Source organism: Myotis nattereri, assembly GCF_964212035.1.
Source record: "Myotis nattereri genome assembly, chromosome: 12".
In the NCBI taxonomy this organism is placed as follows: Eukaryota; Metazoa; Chordata; class Mammalia; order Chiroptera; family Vespertilionidae; genus Myotis; species Myotis nattereri.
Window position 1 is genome coordinate 72,904,716 of NC_138087.1, and position 19,446 is coordinate 72,924,161.

The 19,446-nt window shown below is 54.1% G+C and overlaps 2 protein-coding genes across 4 annotated transcripts in view; both read left to right on the forward strand.

Moving 5' to 3' along the window:
* Nucleotides 1-1,340, forward strand: part of WHRN (whirlin) — a gene marked incomplete at its 5' end in the record, with an annotated part of 64,010 nt that extends 62,670 nt beyond the window's left edge. For all 3 annotated transcript variants that reach the window (XM_081104182.1, XM_081104183.1, XM_081104184.1), the window contains one exon: nucleotides 281-1,340. In XM_081104182.1, the coding sequence (XP_080960308.1) occupies nucleotides 281-463 (183 nt within the window). In that variant the 3' untranslated portion in view covers nucleotides 464-1,340. The remainder of the gene's footprint in view (nucleotides 1-280) is intronic.
* Nucleotides 1,341-18,367: 17,027 nt separating this feature from the next.
* AKNA (AT-hook transcription factor) overlaps nucleotides 18,368-19,446 on the forward strand; it is a 37,161-nt gene continuing 36,082 nt past the window's right edge. Inside the window, exon 1 of the mRNA XM_081102889.1 lies at nucleotides 18,368-18,677. Within this exon, the coding sequence (XP_080959015.1) occupies nucleotides 18,386-18,677 (292 nt within the window). The 5' untranslated portion in view covers nucleotides 18,368-18,385. The remainder of the gene's footprint in view (nucleotides 18,678-19,446) is intronic.

Consider the following 19,446-nt stretch of genomic DNA (forward strand, 5'->3'; position numbering starts at 1 on the left):
TACTTCCCCAGGGGCCCGCTGACTATCTCCCCCTGCCCCTGGGAGTTTCCTCTCAGCATCCAGGGTTGTGCCACCCCCACAGGTGACCCAGCACTGAAGGGCAGACCAGGCTCATACGACCTTTGCTCTCCCTGAGCCTCAGTTTCCCAATCAGGACTGTGGACACCCAGATGGTAGCTGCCAGGTTGGCAGTGTCAGGTCTGCCCCTGTGGGTGGCCAAAGCCAGGCCAGCCTAGTCCTCAGGTGCCCTACGTGCCTCCGACCTGTGTCTCACCCACAGCGAGGCGGCTCGGCCCACAACTGTGGGCAGCTGAAGGTGGGCCACGTGATCCTGGAGGTGAATGGGCTGACGCTGCGGGGCAAGGAGCACCGGGAAGCCGCGCGCATCATCGCCGAGGCCTTCAAGACCAAGGAGTGTGACTACATCGACTTTCTGGTCACCGAGTTCAATGTGATGCTCTAGGGGCCGAGGCCTGAGCGCCTCCCACCGCTGTCCAGCCCCTGGCGCAGACCCTTTTCCCTCCTGGCACTGTGACGCTCCCTGAGGGGCCAGGGCTGCATGGCCAGGGTAGCAGGAAGACACCCCCACTCCTTCCGGGCCCGCTGGACCAGAACCGGGAGCGGAGGCAAAGCAAACAGGAGGTCAGGTCAGGTCAGGTCAGGTCAGGATCTGGTGCCGCGCCCGGTGCACAGTAGGCACTCACTACAAGTGTGGCTTTCAGGAAGGGGAAGGACACAGTGTCTTGGCATGTCCACCTGCGGTCTGCCAGGGCTTGCTCCTCTGGGTTGTGTCGGGGGCACTGTGCCCCTGGCCACCTAGGACCTGGCCCATCTCCAGATGCCTTGGCTTTGTCTAGAGCAGCGGTTCTCAACCTGTGGGTCGCGACCCCTGAAAATACATCCTGCATATCAGATATTTACATTACGATTCATAACAGCAGCAAAATTACAGTTATGAAGTAGCAACAAAAATAATTTTATGGTTGGGGGTCACCACAACATGAGGAACTATATTAAAGGGTCACGGCATTAGGAAGGTTGAGAGTGAGGTCACATGAGAATTCATGGACATGGCCCCCAGCCAGGGGGCATCTTGCAGGACCTTTAGTGCCACAAATAAGCATCAAGCACCCCCTTCCCATTTACCCCCCATTCCTCCGAGCTCCTTGTTCCCCATGGTATTTATTATTTATTTCCCTCTCCACACCCTGGGGACCCAAGACCCCAGCTCCCCACCGCACCCCCTGCCGATCCCAGAGGCCTTGCAGGTGACCAGCGACGTCAGTGTATTTATATACAGAGCTTATGACTTTAATTTTTCAATAAAGAGATCTGAACAAGGTTAGGGTCCAGTGTGCTGCGTGGCCTGCCTGTGTGACTGGGGTCTTGATGGCTCAACGTGGAGATGGGGGGAGGGCAGTTGGAGGCATCAGAGCACCGGACATCACCACCCTCTCCCCCCCAACCCCCCACATCGGAAATGCGGGGGCACTTGAAACCACACCTGCGTCTTGGAACACCCTACCTGAAGGTTGTTTACAGAGAATACTCTTAGATTAAAAGGCACAGGTATGTCATGGGGCAGAGTACACAATGTGTGTGGATGTTTTAAATGACAGAGAGGTGGCCCACCTGAAGGCAGTTCCCAGAAACTGACTCAGCGATGAGGGTTTGTATGCAAGTGATTCATTAAGGAAGGGAGAGGCAGTGAAGGAGTGGGGGCTCAGGAGGGGAAGGGGAGGAGCCAAGCCTGGGAGGGGACACCAGAGTGTAAGCTATACCTAGAGCTGCCCCCCCTCAGGGCCCTGGGACAGGGCTCTCATCCTGTCAGTCTTTGATCAAGGCCTGGGGGAGAAGGGAGAGATAGTAAATTCCCACTGACATCTCACCCTCTATCTGCGCAGGCCACATGCTGTTCTAGGAGCCCAGGGCAGTGGCTGTTACAAGTAACAACACATGGAGGGGAAAGAGGAGAGGGTGACAAGAGATGGTCAGCTTCCCAGTCCCTGGGCCCATTTCCTTCATCCCCAGGGTTCCTCTGGGGCAAGAAGAGTTTGAGAAGGTCTGCTTTGCCCAGCCCAGTGTCCAGCGCCTGCCAGAATGGATTCGGGGCAGTTGATTCCACAGACCTGCACCAGATTCTGCTCTTGGCTGCCCTGGTTCCCTCCCCAGGCCAAGGAGATCACCTGGAGACCAGACAGAACCCTGGATTCTGCTAGACCTGAAGCAGCCTATCCCGGAAGGTCCTAGCCCTGCCCCAGCCCTAACATCCCTGCAGGAAGAAGCCTTACCTGGCAGCAGGAGAGCTTCGTCAGGCCCCAGATCTCCTGGCTTCAGACTCCAAAGCCTGTGTGGTCAAGGGCAAGTGATCTCACCGTTCTGAGCCCAAGTTCCCCATCTGGGAAATGGGTGTGGTAGGCTGAATAATGGCGCCTAAAGGTATTCCCATTCCTGGAACGTGGGAATGTTACCTTATAAGGCAAAGGGACTTTGCAGATGTGATCCAGGTGTTTCGCTCTCCGGGACTATTTGGGCGGGCCGAACGTGATCACTTGGGTCTTTGAAAAAGGGGAGGCAGGGGGAGGGAGGCTGGACGCAGAACAGGAAAAGGTGTGATGATGGACATGGAGGTTGGAGTGGTGTGTTTTGAAGATGGAGGAAGGGACCACGAGCCCAGGAGTGCAGGTTGCCACTAGAAGCTGAAATGGATAAGGAAACGGGTTCTCCTTCAGGCTCCAGAAGGAACCTGCCTGGCTGACACCTTGACTTGAACCAGTGAGACTGGCTTTGGACTTCTGACCTCTCTTTGTAAGAGAACAAATTAGTGTTGTTTTAAGCCAGGAACTGGTGGTAATTTGTTACAGCAGACACGGGAAGCCAAAGCATGGGGATGCTGCTACTTGCCTGTGATGGAGGTTAGGATGCTGTGTGTGGACCAGGCTCAGAGTCAGCCCCAGGGAGATGACTGCAAGTCAAGGTGATGGTGAACGAAGACAGGGGGCCTTCTGATCTTATAAATGCCACCCCATTCTTATAAATGCCCAGGGGACAGAGCCCCAGCAGCTGCAGCCCATGGTCTCAAGTTTGTAATCTGAAAAAAGTAAGATGAGAATGAGTTTCTAGAACCGATGCTTCTGAAATTGCTAGGACTGACTCTGGAGCCGTGGAATTTTAAGCCTAAAAAATTCCTTTGCAAGTGGATTTAGAAAGGTCAAATTGCTTGCCCAAAGTTGCATCACTAGTGAGTGGTAGAAGACAAATTTAGATCTCTGACTGCCTGGCATCAACAACATGAAGCCCCAGAGCAAGCACATGTCGTGTTGTCTTTTGAAAAGGATCATGGATGAAGGGATCATGGGTGAAGGCAGCTTTGAATATTGTAAGAGGGAGGGGCCAGAAGTCCACCTGGGGTATGTGTACCTGTGGCCCTAAGATCTTTACTCATGACACCAGAGCTGGAGGAGGGAGGTATGGCTAGAGGATCTCAGAGTGTGTTGCTAGAAGAAGACAGAAGGTAAGTTTTTGGCTTGAGCTGGGGTCTGCCCAAGCAAGTGCCAAGTTGGCCTTTAAATCCCCTGGAGCCCTCTCTGCTTGAGAGAAAGTGGGGTGGGTGGGGGTGAGGGGAGGTGGGGAGCATGGAGTAGCCCAGTGTGGGGAGTACAGGACAAACAAGGCACAGCTCAGGGTGCACACCTTAGTGTCTAAAACTGGCATCATAGTCCACCTGCACCACTTTCTGCCCGTGTAAGTGGGCAAGTCACTTAAACTGAGCCTCAGTTTCCTCATCTTTAAATGGGGCGCATAACACTAACCTAACTTGTGAATTATTGTGAGGGTTTGCTAAAATTTTTCCCTGGGACAGAGAAGGCCTTTAGTGAATAGAAGCTGCTATTGTAATTACCATTAGAGATGTGTACAGGGAGTCCCTCCAGGGACTGATAACGGGGCTGCAACATAGCTGGATGCAAGTCCTTGGGAAAGTCAGTTCCTGTCTCCAGGCCTCTTCATCTCCCCTGTGAAGTACAATTCTTCTAGGAACTCTTTAAATTAGGTCCATTGTTTTATTTCTTACTAGAGGCCCGATGCATGAAATTCATGCAAGAGTAGGCCTTCCTTCCCCGGCTGCTGGCACCAGCTTCCCTCCAGCACCTGGGACTGGGCATCCCTCCCAGCCTCACTTTGTCCGGTCAATTAGCATATATTACATTTTTATTATTATAGATAGCTCTAGTGCCATGTTATTTACTTACTTCCCTCAGCAACGCTGTGAGGTAAGAGCTACAAATCCCATTTATCTGAAGCGCAGTGGCATCCAGTGGCAGAACTGGGGCAAGTGCCTCAGCCAGTTTGACACTGTACACAGCCATTCTTCCAGGTGCATTTCGTATTCACTGCAGGATCTTGGGCAGATTCTTGTTTCTCTCCAGGATTGGGTTTCCCCACTTGCTCTGGACTAGAATATACTCATGATAATACCAACGTACCTCATAGGAGAGGATGGGTCCATAGTAAGAGCTTACAACAGTGCCTGACACATAATAAGTGCTCAAGAAACTTTATTACAATATTATTATTACTACTGTTATGAAGCAGTTCGTTTCCACTCTGAAAGTTTTATTTCTTCCTCACTGCAACCTTGCACAAATGTCTAACTCCGGGCTTCAATCTCGCGCCTGCAGCCAGACCGGTTACCGGAGGTACTAGTACCTGCAACCTCCCAGATTTGAGATTTTTCCCGGTGGAGTGGCGTCTGAGTCCCTGAGGGCGGGCCGCAGGCTGCCGCCTCTCTGTGATTGGTGCAACTTCGAGACCCCGCCTCCTGGGGCCGCACCCCGCCCGTCAGAGGCCGGCCTCGGGGATTATGCAAAATGTCTCCGCCCCGCCCCGCGCCCGGATTGGAGGCCTTTGTTTGCCGCTCAACTCCAGGAAACCACCCCGCGCAGCGGCCAGCAGGTGAGGAGCGGGGAGGGGCTCGCGGTGGGTACGCGGCAGGTTCCGGCCCCTCGCTGGGTCTCAGTTTCTCTGTCGGGGGAATGGGGAGGGAGGGTGGGCAGCGCGATGGGCCTGGGTCCACGGGGACGGTGCTGCTCTCGGTCTCTCCCACGTGGAAACCACGCACACCCGTCTCGGAAGGAGACCGATCGCCGCTCTGGGAGCGGGAGGGAGTCCTGGACGGGCTATCCATCCCGAGTCCAAACCCGGCGGTCTCCACCTTCCGGCCTCAGTCTCCACCTCCGCACAATGGGGGCGCTGGCTTTTTCTCCCTGCCTGCGCCTGGCGAGGGTCCAAGGGAGGGGAGGGGTCCCCAGGGAATCTGGAGGTGGTCCTTGGCCCGGCGGAGGGCTGTGTTTGGGTTAGAGGTGTGGCCGGGTAGCTCTGGTTACGGGGAGGTGGGACTTTCCCCGTCCTGGGATTTGTGTGAGGTTCGCTCACCCGGCAACAACCGCGCACCCTGACAACTCGGAGCCGCGCGCCCTCCCCAGACGCCTAACGCAAGTTTCTTTTCCTCTTTTTGGCGGGGAGAGAGGTAGAGCGAGGGCCAGCATGGGGGTGGGCAGCTCTGACAGTGGCAGGAGCTGGAATGGACTGCGGAAATGTAAGACCAGCCCCTGTTGGTACGCAGATGGGGAGGCTGAGACTCAGAAATGGGGCACGGCTTCGCCAAAGGCGCCACCGCAGGGCAGGTGCAGAGCTGGCGGCTCCCCGGTGGGATGGGGCTGGCGGGGACAGAGCCAGAGCCAGTTCTTTGGTGCGACCTGGATGAGACTCCTTTGCCCGGCTTTTGTTGAGAGAAATGGCAGAGGGGAGCGGATCACTACCTGCGTTTCAAAAGCTTCTGCTTCTGGGTGAGAAAGTTGGAAAGGAAAGTTGCTGATAACAAACTGGGGCTATTTGGGAGCTGAGAAGAGCAGCTGCGACAGGCTGCAGTGAAAAGAGACATTGTTCCTGTGCTCTAGAACAGAAGGAAAAGAAATGGCTGAAACTGAAGCATGAAGGACTGAGGTTAGATACTCACAGGGACTTCCCAAGAAAACTTCCCAGGCGCCTCCTCTCGAGTTGATGGGTTTTACTTTTTGGCCCTTGGTCCTGTTTTGTCAAGAAAACAATTTCTGCCCATCTGTTTGAGGGCGTCTATCTGGCTTACCAGTAGGTGAGGGTGTTTGGGGACCATTTGGGGTTTATTCCCAGGAACCGTCTCAGTTCTTCCGCAGGAGGGAGAAGGTACTCATGTGGGGCCTTTGCTTCCACTGGTTTGCGTTTGAAACATGTGATTTGGGCTGTTTCTTGCAAGGAAATTTCATCAGCTCCCACCAGCCTGCACAGCTTCCACCAGGGGCGCCAGGGTTGGGGTTTCCAGAGAGCCTGGGAATGGTCCAGGCACTGAGGCTGTCACGCTGAGGGCTGAGAGTGTATTTTGAAAACTGGTACATACCAAGGACATTTCCAAGAAGGAGGGGGTGAAGAAAAAATGTTTTAGAGCATCCAGCTGAGTCACCAGCTGAATTCCACGTCCTTGCTATGCTTCCTCAGTCCTGGGAGGTGGGACAGATCTGGAGACTGGGAGTTAAAAGAACTCGGTTCAAATCCTCAGCCTGGCTTCAGTTCTGAGCATCCCAGTTTTCCCATCTGTAAAATGGGAATAGTAACGCCCACTTCAGCGCCACTTCAAGGCTCAAGTGAGGTGGCATCCTAGAGAATTTTGTGCAGCCTACATTCTGAGTCTGGAGATGAGGAAACTGAAGCCCAGAGAAAGGAAGGAATAGCAGCCTTAATATTATTGGTAATAATAGCTCACGGTTATTGAGTGCTGCATTCTAGCCATTGTGCCAAGGGTTTGACTGCAATGATTGGGGTCCAGAAAGCTGGGAGCCCTTGTCTATCTTGTCACTAGTCACCCTCCTGGTGCCCAGGACAGAACCCTACACATAGTAAGTGTTTAGTACATTGTTGATCACCTGGATTATATCACTTCCTGGCCAGGCGGGGAACCAGGTCAAAATGCCCGCACCCCACTGCAGATCCTCTGAAGGGTGGATTTGGAAAGGAAACTTTTCTGGATGAGGCTCCTGGTTTATTCTGTGAGTTGTGCGGTATAGCAACCCTCTGACTTGGGAACAGGTCTGTGTAAGCCTGAATTCCAGGCCAAAATATCTGACCTTTAACCTTAAAGTGATAGCACCAATCACAGTCTTTAAGCAGGGAAAGGCTTGACCAGAATGATGCTCTAAGATTTATCCGGCAGCATGTGCCCAAGGGATTGGAGGGGCAGGGTGACTGGGAGTAGGCTCTGAGTGACAGGTGAGCCAGGAGGATGCTAATGGTGCCCCTCCCGTGTTTTCTGAGCATCCCCATGTGCTAAGCTGAGAAACACATTATGCTGTTACTCTACACTCATGCTCCTGAAGAAAGTGCTACCCCAGCCTGTAGATGAAGATATCAGAAAGGTTCAGAAATATACCTAACGGTCAGAGCTACCAGATCTGGAGCCAGGCCTTCCTGCCCCCAGACCTCAGCATTTTTAAAAAAATAGATTTTTATTGATTTTAGAGAGGAAGGAAGAGGGAGAGCGATAGAAACGTCAAAGATGAGAATCATTGATTGGCTGCCTCCTGCACACCCCCCACTGGGGATCAAGCCCACACCTGGGTATGTGCCCTGACTGGGAATTGAACCTTCTGGTTCTGGTAGACACTCAACCACTGAGCCATGTGGTCGGGCAGACCTTTGCATTTTTAATTTCTCAGTCCCTCCTCCCTTTTAACCTGCAGTCCCATCTTGGCTCTGATCTTCCTTTCCAGGTGCCAGCCGAACTCCACCATGGCTGTGGAGAGAGACCCCCTGCTCCCAGGGGTGGTCCAGCACCGGCCTCTAGATCCCAGCCAGCATTCTCTCTCCCCGACCCTCCCCTGAGGCTGAGCCTATTCTGGGGGTGGGGCCGTGACCAAGACCAGAGTGGGATGCCTACCTGGTCTTTTGGAATCTTGGGGCCACACAGCCAAGGACCAAGGATCAGGAAGGGCGTCAGTGTCCAGGAGACTGTACTCAGCCCCTCCGCGTCAGGGATTCACTTGGAGGGGAACTCTTTACTTATGGGTGCAGACCCGACTCTGCCTCTAAAGGGCTGTGTGATTTGGGACGAGTTGTGTAACCTCTCTGTGCCTTTCTTCATCTATTAAATGCCTGGTTATGAGAATCCAATCGGACAACACGTGCCATGCCCCACAATGTTGAGTGGTTAAGGCTGGGATTGCCTCCTTTCCTTTTTGTGATTTTCACATATTCCTGCATGTTGCATAATGGCTGTATGTGCAGGAAAGAACACACAGTATGAGTTTAAAAAGAGGAAGAGAGAAGGTGTGGGATGGGAGTTACAAAATGTCAGGGCTGCAAAGGACCTCAGAGAGCCCAACCACTCTGCTCAGCTTGCATGGGTGGGGCATGGGTGGGGCAGGGGGGCATGAGGAGGGCAGGCCCAAGGTCTCATCAGAAAGACTACACAGACGTGTGGTGGTGGCTTTTGTTTTTTTTGCCGTAGCTGGTTTGGCTCAGTGGATAGAGCGTCGTCCTGTGGACTGAAGGGTCCCCGGTTCAATTCCAGGCAAGGGCACATGCCGGGGTTGTGGGCACGATCCCCAATGGGGGGTGTGCAGGAGGCAGCCGATCAATGATTCTCCCTCATCATTGATGCTTCTATCTCTCCCTCTCCCTCTCTGAAATCAATAAAAATATATTTTAAAAAAAGAATAGTAAGTGCTCTTTTTACTCTTATTTTTTAACTCAACTGTTATTTTAGAAAATACAATAAGGAAAAGGGGTAAATTTGCCTTAGTTCTACTACCGAGTAATAATTATTGAAACCATTTGGAGCACCTGTCTCCTTTTTTCCCCTTTTCCTCCCTTCCTTTCCCCTTCCCTTCCTCCCTCTCTTCCCTTCCTCCACATTTTACTGTGTTTTTTTCTTTAATGGTCTCAAACTAGATATATATTCTTCTGTAACTGGCGTGTTCACTTAACATTTCACATTTCTATATCACTTCATATTCTTCTACAATATGACCGTTAATAGCAGCATAATATTTCATTGAGTGGAAATATCATAATTTAATGATCTCTTATTATTGGACATTGCGGCTGTTTCCAACCTTTCCACCTACTGCAAGGTTCAGTTGCACAGTGATTATGATTTACTCTCTGGATCCAGACAGCTTGGCTCAAACCCAGCTTCTTCTCCTGTGAAATGGACACAGTAATTCCTACTCTTTGGATTGGTATGAAGATTAAACAATGAGATTCTACCCTATAGAAAGGCCTTTACATAATGGGTGCTCAATGAAGTGTTGCTGTTGTCAGTGCACTCCTGGTGCATGCACACTTTTGTTTGTTTGGCTCTTCATGCAGCATGAATTTGGGGGAGAGAAAGTGGGGGGGGGGAGAGAATGTGTGTGTATGTGTGTGTTTTCCTCAGTGTGGCCACACCCTCCTCAGAGCCCATGTTTCAGTTGGCCTGTTTCCTCCTCTCCTTAAGTATTCCGGGTGGGGACACAGTTTCTAGCTGTGTCAGTGACCCCCAGAACTGGTTTTGGGGTCACAGGGAGAGGGTCATGGGGGGATGGCAGCATTTCTCTCCACTGATGAGGGCTAGCTTTTGGTTTTTGTGTACGGGACCCAAAACTAGAGCTGGGGAAGCTCCAGAGCCAGGAAAATTAAACTCAGTCCTGCAGGGAGCAGGCCATCTGGGCGTTTCACGGATATGGCCCAAGTCATTTATGGGTGAGCTCTGTGCCAGCTGGGCCCTGGGCCAGGACTTTAGGGACACGGTCTCATTTATCACCCCAAGGATGCTATAAAGTCAGTATTATCCCCACTTTACAGATAAGGAATCTGGGGTTCAGAGAGGTTAAGCAATTTTCCCAAGGGCACACAGCTTTCAAGAGAGAACCCGGAGGCCTGACTACCCAAAAAGTCTATGTTCCTGACCCCTGTGCCCTGCAGCCTCCCATATAGATGGCGTTTCTGCCTGCGCAGGCAAGTGCAATCAACGAACCCAGGAGATTTAGTGCTGGAAGGTCATTTCTGATCACCTCAGGGATAAATCTCATTAAGCCCAAGGTTCAAAGCTAAGAGAGGGGAAGCCACTTGGTCCAATGTCACTCAGCCTGAAACTTGGGTCTTTACTTCCCAAGCCAGGCTTCCATCCATTCTTTTTGGTTCACCCCAGGTTGTGGGCTCGATCCCCAGCAGGGGGTGTGCTGATCAATGATTCTCTCTCATCGCTGATGTTTCTATCTCTCCCTCTCCCTTCCTCTCTAACATCAATAAAAATATATTCAAAAAAGAAAACAGAAGGGCTCTGTGCAGAACTAGAGCCTCATTCTACAGGCAGAACATGGCCTTGGTGAACTGCAGTTAGTTGGTCATAAGCTGCACTCCCGACTCTGCGGTGCCCAGGGCAGTCATTATCGCCAGAGGCTGCAATGGTGAGAGCACGGAGAGCAGTCACCGAGATGGGTCTCCGTGTGTTTGCATCTCTACCCGCACTCACCCGCTCTGCGACCAGGGGCCTCTGGTTACCCACCTGTAAGATGAGGGTGTCACACCCGCCTCCGTGGGTGGTTGTGAGGGGTTACAAGCCAGGCCTGGGCCACGGGCTAGACGTGGTAGCTCATCCATCGTCTATGACTGTGCTTCTACTGCTGAGCACCCCACTCCGTTGTCAGACACAGACTTCACTTCTCGTTCCAAATGGTGAGCCCCCAAGGAGGGCACATGGGCTGAGATCGACAGGGTGCCTGGGAGTTGGCAGGGAGAAGGAATGGGGCTGGGTGAGGTCCCGGAGCACAGAGCATTTGTCCCAGGAACAGCAAGGAGCCCTGTGAGGCAGGAGCCGCCGAGGGGGAGGACAGAGGGAGCAGAAGCAGGGCAGCGGCCAGGCTATGGAGTTTTCTGTTTCTTTCTCAGAGTGTTTAAAGCACAGAGGGGCCCGGTGTGGACGCTTCTGTTTTGGCAAGATCCCCCGGTGCGGGGTCGGGTATGGACTGCAGGGACCAGGAGCTCTTGCAGGAGGCCACGTGGGGATACAGACAGGGGACAGATTCTGGTGAGAACAAGGAAATAAAATCAACAGGAGTTGATGCGAGATTGGTTATAGGTGTGAGGGAGAGGGAACGTTCCAAGATGTGCACCTGGGTGAAAGGTGGGCCAAATAGGGAGGCTTGGGTTTGGAGGGTGGGACACAAGGAGCTCAGCTGCATTGGTTAATTTGGCCTGTGGGAGGAGGGGGCACCGCATGCGCAGAGGGGGGTGGGGGAGGTCTGGTAAGGCTGGGAGGTGGCAAGGAGGTGGACCAGAGTACATGAGAGGGTGTTTTCCTTGGTGTTAGGCTAGGCTTAGGGTTATCCAGGGGCAACGGCCTGGCAGTGGCAGCCACCTGGCGTTGATAGCAGTGCTGCCGGGTTAATGACCAGGGAGGGAGAGTGAGTGAGTGACAGGGTGTCAGGGGAGCCCGCCCCTTGCACAATGGGCCACATGGCCACCAGAGCTGGCAGGGAGGGGGCCTCATTAGGGTTTGGCTGTGCTCCATAGGCTGGGTGCCCCATCACCCAGATGTGGGTAAAAGGCAGGGAAGGAGGGGTGGGGGCGGTGATAACTGGAATGAGGGCACCTGGTTTTAGCCTGGCTTTGCCATATACTCAAGGCTGATCTTGAGAAAGTTCATTCATTCATTCAATCACTCATTCACTCATTCATTCATGTTCCAGGCTCCTGGTTCTGCACTTTGCAGACATTACCTCATTGGATCTTGGCAGAGACCCTGTGGGGAGGCTACTCTTGGATGTCTTAAGATGAAGAAACCAAGGCTTAGAGAGATGAAGGCTCAGAGGTCCCAGAGCCAGCGAACGATTTGAACCCAGGTCTGTATTAACTCTAAGATTCAGTTTTCTCTCTTCACTGGTGGTTCCCAAACCTGGCTGCTCATCAGAATTACCTGGGAGGGTTTTTGGACAATACAGAGACCATTCCCCACCCCCCGCCTTTTCTCTTTGTTTCCTTAATCAGAACCTCTGGATCCTAAGCAGGGCCAGACTGGATGCTGAGCCTGCCCCTCCGCCCTGGTCCTGCCTCTCCTCCCCTCTCTGTTCTGGGTATGCAGCCTGCTGTTCTCAGGGAAAGCCCAGCTGGTTCTCACCTTACCCATTGCACTTGCCCGTCCAGAATACTCTGCCGTCAGCCCTTCTTGTGGCTGGCTTCTGCCCCATTCTTCCTTCCAGTGCTTTGATCAAATGCCACATTATCACGGAGACCTTTCTGGCCAGCCCCATACCCTTCTCCCCAGCTGTTACTCTCTGACCCGTGGGTTCTCTACCAGGGCACACATCCCAGTCACCTGAGACCCTGTAAAATCTCTGATGCCCAGAGACGGATTCTGTTGAGCCTGAGATGTGGATCACTGCTCCATCCTACCCTCTCCGTCTTGTTCACACCTCTCTCTCTCTCCCCCTCTCTCCCTCTCTCTCTGTTTGTTGTCTGTCCCTCTACCAGAGTGGAGCCAGTGCTTGGCCTGTCTTGTGCCCTGCCATATTCCCAGCACCTTGAAAAGCATTACAAGATACGCTCAGTAAGTATCTATCAAGTGAATGAATGGAACGAGGGGGGCTTAGGGAAAGGCAGATGAGCCCTGGGAACAGCAGGGTAACTCACCTGATCAGCCACTTCCCTACTTGCGTGCTGCCTGGAAAATCCTATGTAGCCATAGGCCCTGCTTGGGGCAAGGACAGTGGGTGGGACGGCAGGAATCGTTGCAGCCTCGCTGAGGTGTGGGGTTGCGTATTGGCAGACAGGATGGAGAGCCAGAGCTGGAAGGATGCTGGCAAGCATCCAGTCTGAGCTTCATTGTGTGTATAGACGGGCACTGAGGCCCAGTGAGAGACGGGCCTTGGCCACAGCGGCGCCCTAGAGGGTAGGCGCAGCGGAGAAAGCGCGCAGAGGGTTGGAGCTGCTGGAGCCTCCGCAGGCTGAGTGGCCTTGGCCAGTCCCCTGACCTTCTCGGGGCTTCCGTCTCCTCGGTCTGTATTTTGGCTGTGACGGTCCCCAGCCCTGACATGGGCAGGTCCCACGAGTCCTTTCCTGGGCAGTAGAGATGCACAGAGGGCCTGCAAGGGGTTAAGCTCCTCCTGCTCTGTCTCAGGCTGCGCTCAGACAAACCCCCTCCTTCTGACAAACACTTGTAGGAAATCAGGCCGGGCGCTTCCTGCCTCAGCGAGGCGGCCTCAGCCACCGCGGGGCGGGGAGAGGTGGGGAGCGATGCTTGCCTGTGAGCAGCAGCAGCTCGGGCTGGCAGAGCGGCCTGGAGGCGGGCCAGGGCGCCATGGAGGCAGGGGGCTCCCCAGGTTTGGAACAAAGACCTCCCACCCGGGTCCTCTGAGCCTGGGCCAGCAGGATGGTGAAACCCGGGAGAGGTAAGGGAGCGGAGGAGGGCCGGGGAGGCCGCCTTCCCTCCGGACAGGCCAGTCAGAAACGCGCGGGACAGTTGGGGAGGCTGGACCAGCCCAGCCAGGAAGTTGCAGCTGCTGCGACAGCTGTATGACTTCTCTCCCGGCTAAGGGGAGCCTGGCCCCCGAGCAAGTGTGGATTTTAGGGGGATTTCCTCAAGCGTCGGGTGCTGGATTCCAGTCAGAGCTCTGCTTCTGTTCTCTGTGAACTTGGACAAGGGCTGGTTCCTCTCTGTGCTGGAGGGTCCTCATGGGCGCATGGAGAGGCAGTCCCACGGCTGCTAAGGGCCTCAGACATGATGCACGGATGAGGAGCCGGCCAGGAGGCAACAGAGGGTCCCCAGAGAGAGGGGCCCGGAGAAGCCGGGTGGTCCCGCAGGCCGAGCGCAGTGCTCCAGGCTGGCGGGATGAGAGTGCGTAGCAGCCAGGACGCTCTCCTCTTTCTCCAGAGAGCCTGGGGCTGGAGGGGGCACATCCGGAGTGGGGAGTGGCTGATGCCCTGCCTGCTGGTCAGAGAGGGAGGCCAAGATTGGGGCTCTGACCCCCAACAGCCCAACCTTTTCGGAGGAGCCCAGCCACTTGATATCGGGGGTTTCTTTCCCCTTCCTCTTGTCCCCCACCCCAAAGTGTGATGGCCTTGGTTTCAGAGTCTCATGCCCTGGGTTTGAATCCCCAGGCTGCACTTCCAGCTGTGGGGCCTGGTGAGAGCCTGCCATCTTTCTTTTGCTCCGTTTCACATCTGGGAGATGTCAGGGTCAGGGTGGGGGTGGGGGCGGCCCCTAGACAGCCCTGGTTGGAGAAGGCATGGGGAGGGGGAGGTGGGCTGCGTGGCTGCAGGGGCAGAAGAGAAAGAGAATGGGGAGAAGGGGACATAAAGGGAAGGATCCTGAGTTTCAGGGCAGCTGAGGGGGGGCAGAGGAGCCACTGAGTCGGCGTGGCTGACCCACTCGGGAACTGGAGAGACCACAGGGTCTCATAGACCCTTGAGAGAGCTAGGGGTGGGGGCGGTGCTGTGGAGTGGGGGAGATGTACAAAACGGGGCGGGGGGGGGGCGGGGGGGGGTGCGGGTAGTGATTGGTGCTTCCTGGTGGGGCTAGTTTCTCCAGGGCTGGCAGGGACCTTTGAGGGGACTTCATGCTAACAGGGCTTTCCTGGATTCAGGCCCCAGCTCACATGCTAGAGCCTTCACCCCGCCCCTCTGTGCCTTTGCCTATGCTGTTCCTCCTGCCTGAAATGCCCTTCCCTCTTGTTCTTCGCCCAAATCCTCTTTGTCAACTTGATGCTTCTTCAATAACTCTCTGTATTGTCTTCCCCCCACCTTGCCTTCATTTGAAATTTTGGAACGCTTCTGCTCATTTCTGTATTCCCGAGTCTGGTGTAGTGCTTAGCACACAGTAGGAGGTCGTAGGGTTTTTTTAAAAGTTAATTTGCTCAATATATATCTTTGTGACAGTGAAATGGGACCCCAGAACGGGGGTAGCAGTTCTGAGGCTGTTGTCCTCAGAAGCCAACGAGACAAACAGGAACCCCAAAGTTCATTTAGCCACCTCCCAGGCCCACCTCCCCGGGCCATCCCGCCTGGTGGTGGCAAGAGCAGGTGGCCTGTCTTCGTTTTACAGTGAGGAAAGCCCGCCAACGGCTCACCACGGAGCAGCAGCACCAGGCCCGGAACCCGGTCTCTCACGCCCAGCTGGCTTCTCTCTCACAGCAGCCCAGTGAGCCCGTGTCCTGGTGCAGCCTGAGGCTGGCATGTGGTTGGCGCTCATGTGTGTTGTTCACTGACCAGCTGACTGGCCGGTTCTGAGCTCCGCAGCACCGAGGGCTGGGACTTGGGTGGAAGACAGAGTCCCTGCTCAGAGAAGCTCACAGCTTTCAGGGCCTGGGGTGCCTGTGCAAACCCCCCGCCAGTGACCGCAGCTGCCCCCCCCCCGCCCCCCCCTCACAGTGAGGTTTCTGAGCTGACTGAGTCATCCCGGGAGACAGGATGTTCCTCTTTGCAAAAAGCCCTTGAAAAAGTCAAAAAACCACACGCCTCCCCAGCCCCTTCCTCAGGCAGATGTTTCAGAAATAGAAAAGCAACAGCTCTTAGCACCTGTCACACCTGCCATTGTAGCAGCGGCGAGAGGTCTAGTCAACCTGAAGGGCTGGCCTTCCTGGGGAAGCTGGTTTAAAACGCAGACTCCTGGGCCCTATCCCAGGGCCACCAAGTTCCGCTCTTTGGGTCGGCCTAGGGGTCTACATTCTTAGAGGATTCGTAAGAGCACTCAAGTTTAAGGCCCACTAACAGGGATTTCCAAGAGGGGTAGAGACCCCCCAGAGGGTATGGGAAAAGGATTAGAATCTCCCTTTAAAATATTTATTTTCTATTGCATCTTTGATATATTTTTTCTAATATATGTAATATATTCGCATGAGACTACATGTCTATAAAGTTATAAGAAATATACGGGGTTAGGCAATAGTAGGTTTACAGTTGTTCGTATAGAAAATAATACAATAATTAATAAGTAGTAATACAAGAATAAACTCTGTTTTGCGTACTCACAACTGTAAACCTACTTTTGCCCCACCCTATATATAGGGTATACAAGCAAATTTATATTTTTCCTGATGAGCTGTGTGATTAAAAAAAAATTTTGGAGACCACTGGGCTTTTCAAAGCGGACACTTTCAAATCTTGTTCCGTCACTGAGCAGCTGGGCGATCTTGGCCAAGTCCCTTCCATGTTGAGCTCCTGTTTTCTCCTCTGAAAAGCAGTTTTCCTGGGACCCACTCTCCTGAGAACACACAGGTAAAGCTTCGAGCCCAGGCCGGCAAGAGAGGAGAAGCCTGGGGAGGGGGATCCCGGGGTCACTCACAGGGTGATCTGGAGCACATTCTGGGGGAGAGAGGGAGGTAGAGGCAGGGAGGGGAAGAGGCCCCTGAGCCCTGTCCAAGGAGCAGGGTTGCAGCCGGAGGGGAGAACGTTGTTCCCCTCCCTACCCCAGGCCTTGGGAAGGCTGTAGCCTTTCTCGGGCGGCAGGTTCCCTGGGGAGCTTTCTATCCAGAAATAGTTGCCGCTGACTTTTCTCAGCCGTGCAGATCAGACTGACCAAGACGCAAGCGTTCACGAGGCTGCGGAGACAAACACAGACCTGTTTGTCCTCGGAGGCCCAGCGTTTTTTATACTCAGTCGTCTCCACCGCATGGAAGGAGGAGCCTGGCCTGGCTCCAAGGTGACCTTTCACCCCAGCCTGGTCCTGGCTGAGGGGTGGCTTCGGGCAAGGCCCTTCTGCTCTCTGGGCCTCACTTTGCCCACCTGTAGAGCCCGGCCTGGAGGCCCCGCCGAGCTCCTTGCCTGCTGCTCTGTCAGCTCTGTTCCCAGGACTCCGTGGTGCTGGGCACAGAGGGGTGCCTGGGGCGTGCTGGCCATACAGGAGGGCAGGGAAAGAAGGAGGCAAGAGGAGATGAGAGGGAGGGAAGGAGAGGGAAGGAGAGGATAGAAGGCAGGTGGGGAGTCCTCTTTCTGCTGCCACAGGTCCCCCGGCAGCCAGCCAGGCTCCCCACTTCTGGCTCATCCCCCAGAGCAGCCAGAAAGGAACTTGTAAGCCACACCTGGGTGTGCTCTCCCGGATCTGGGATGCCCTTCAAGGGCCTGAGCGGGACCTCAGAGGCCCTCCCGAGTCTGGCCACCACCCCTCTTTGCCCATACTCTCTGCCATCCAATTGGCAGTGGTTTGTACCAGTCACCCCTCCTGCCTCTCGGCCTTTGGACTCGCTGATCCCCCTGCCTGGAATGCTTTTTTTTTTAAAAAAAATTGAGGTGATAGTCACATAACATAAAATTAACTATTTCAAAGTGAACAATTCAGTGGCTTATGGTATATTCACAATGTTGTGCAACCCCCACCTCTGTCTAGTCCAAAACATTTTCATCACCCCCAAAAGAACCCTGTGGCCATTAAGCACTCACTCCCCAGCCCCCCGGCCCCCAGGCCCCGATAACCACCAGCCTGCCTTCTTGCATTTACCTGGTCTGGATATTTCATGTCAGTGTGGCCACACTGCGTGTGGGCTTTGTGTCTGGCCCCTTTCACTCAGCAGAATATTTCAGGCGCCTCCGTGCCGTAGCAGGGATCAGACCTCATCCTTTCATGGCTGGTTAACAGGACATTGTGCGTTCAGACCGTGGTTGTTACAGTCTCCGTTGATGGGTGTTTGGGTTGTTTCCACCCTTGGGCTCTTGTGAGTAGTGCTGCCATGCGCGTGCGTGTGCGTGTGCGTGTGCGTGTGCGTGTATTTGTTTATCTGTTTTGAATTATTTGGGGTCCTGGAATGCTCTTTTCTCCATCCCCCTACTCCCGATTTGGATTCTTACCAGTGGGGGGGTCAGGGAGGGTTCCCAGAGGAAGTGGCTTCTCAATGGGCTGGCCCCTGCCCTATCCCTTACCCCCCAGGGTCTGGCCTGTGCCCAGTGCCCATGCACGGAGCCTGGCACCTGGTAACAATCCTAGCACACAACCCACACCTGCCAGTGCTGGCTGCTGGGCCCCTTATCATGCATCTTGGGTCATTTCCCCCAACTCTTGAGGGAGCTGGGAATTATTACCCCAATTTCACTGATGAAGAACATGAAAACAGGTGACTTGCCCAGGGTCACACAGCTTCGTGGGGATGGAGCCAGGAGCTGAACCAGGGCTTTTGATTCCAGAATTCCTGCTGGTAACTTCTTGTTCTGTGGAAAGAAGGGGACTTGAGGGTTAATGCTGTCCCTCGATTGTGTCCCCGACAGGCCGCAGGCAGGATGGCTGGCGCTGAGAGGAGCCGGTGACTCTGATGCCCTGAGTGGCAGCGCCACGTCCTGAAGATGAAGTGGCCCAGGTGAAGGGGTCCAGGTGAAGCGCAGGCCGGGCCCAATGGCCAGCTCGGGGACCGAGGTCCACTGGTCTGAGCCAGGCCTGGGGAAGGGGCCCCCGCGGCGGCGCTGGACCTGGGCCAAGGAGGAAAAGGATGCTTGTGGGGGTGGCCCACACAGCTGGGGAGCCGAGGAGCCCTTTCCCAGCGCCACCAGCCCCGAGCTCCTGGAGGACTTCTGCCGGGCCCAGCAGCACCTGCAGCCTCGGCAATGGGACTCGGAACCGCAACCTGATGGGCACCAGGGATCCGGATCCGAATCCGAATCCAAATCGGGGGAGTCTGCGGAGGAAGGTGAGACTGACTCCCCCAGCCTCACACTGTCCCCCAAACGTCCTACCTTCTGGCGGGAGGCGGGGAGAGGGAGGGAGTTTTAGAAACAATTTTAATTGAAATCTATGAAGTCTATAATTTAAAAATTTTAAAGATTTAAATTACATAAGTGATACTGTTTATTGCAGGAAATAGAAAAAGAGGAAAAACTAAAAATGACATATCCAGATAACTTTTTTCCTTACGTGTCTACAGATGCAAATGTAATATGACTGTATTGTAACCTGCTTTTCTGTAACTTAATAGACATGAACATTGCCCAGCTCATCAGATAGTCTTCCACAAGTCACTCCTGTGGCTGACTGGGAGTCCCGTGGTGTGGACATTCTGAAATGTGCTGGCCCAACCCCTTGCTGCTGGGCACTTAGGTCGCTGCTAGTTTTTGCCATTATAAACCATGCGGAGATGGGCGTCATTAGCACATCTCTGCACACGCGCTTTGATAAGAACCCTGGTCATTGAAACGGCCTGGTTATGCCCGTTTTGAAGATTTTGTAAAATCCCATTTAGCAGTGGGGATGTTGGTATCCCTTGTTTTCTAAAAGAAGTCTTCCCTTTGCATGGAGACCAACTTTAGACCAGGATCTGTTTTTGAGCTCTCCCTCAGGACAGGGCCTGGGATGCACTGGGAGGAAAGGGCAGAGGCATCTCTTCCTCAGGTCACATGGTAACCCCCTGCTATGATGTAACAGCAGCTGCCATGTCCTTTGCCCCTACTGTGTGCCCGGTG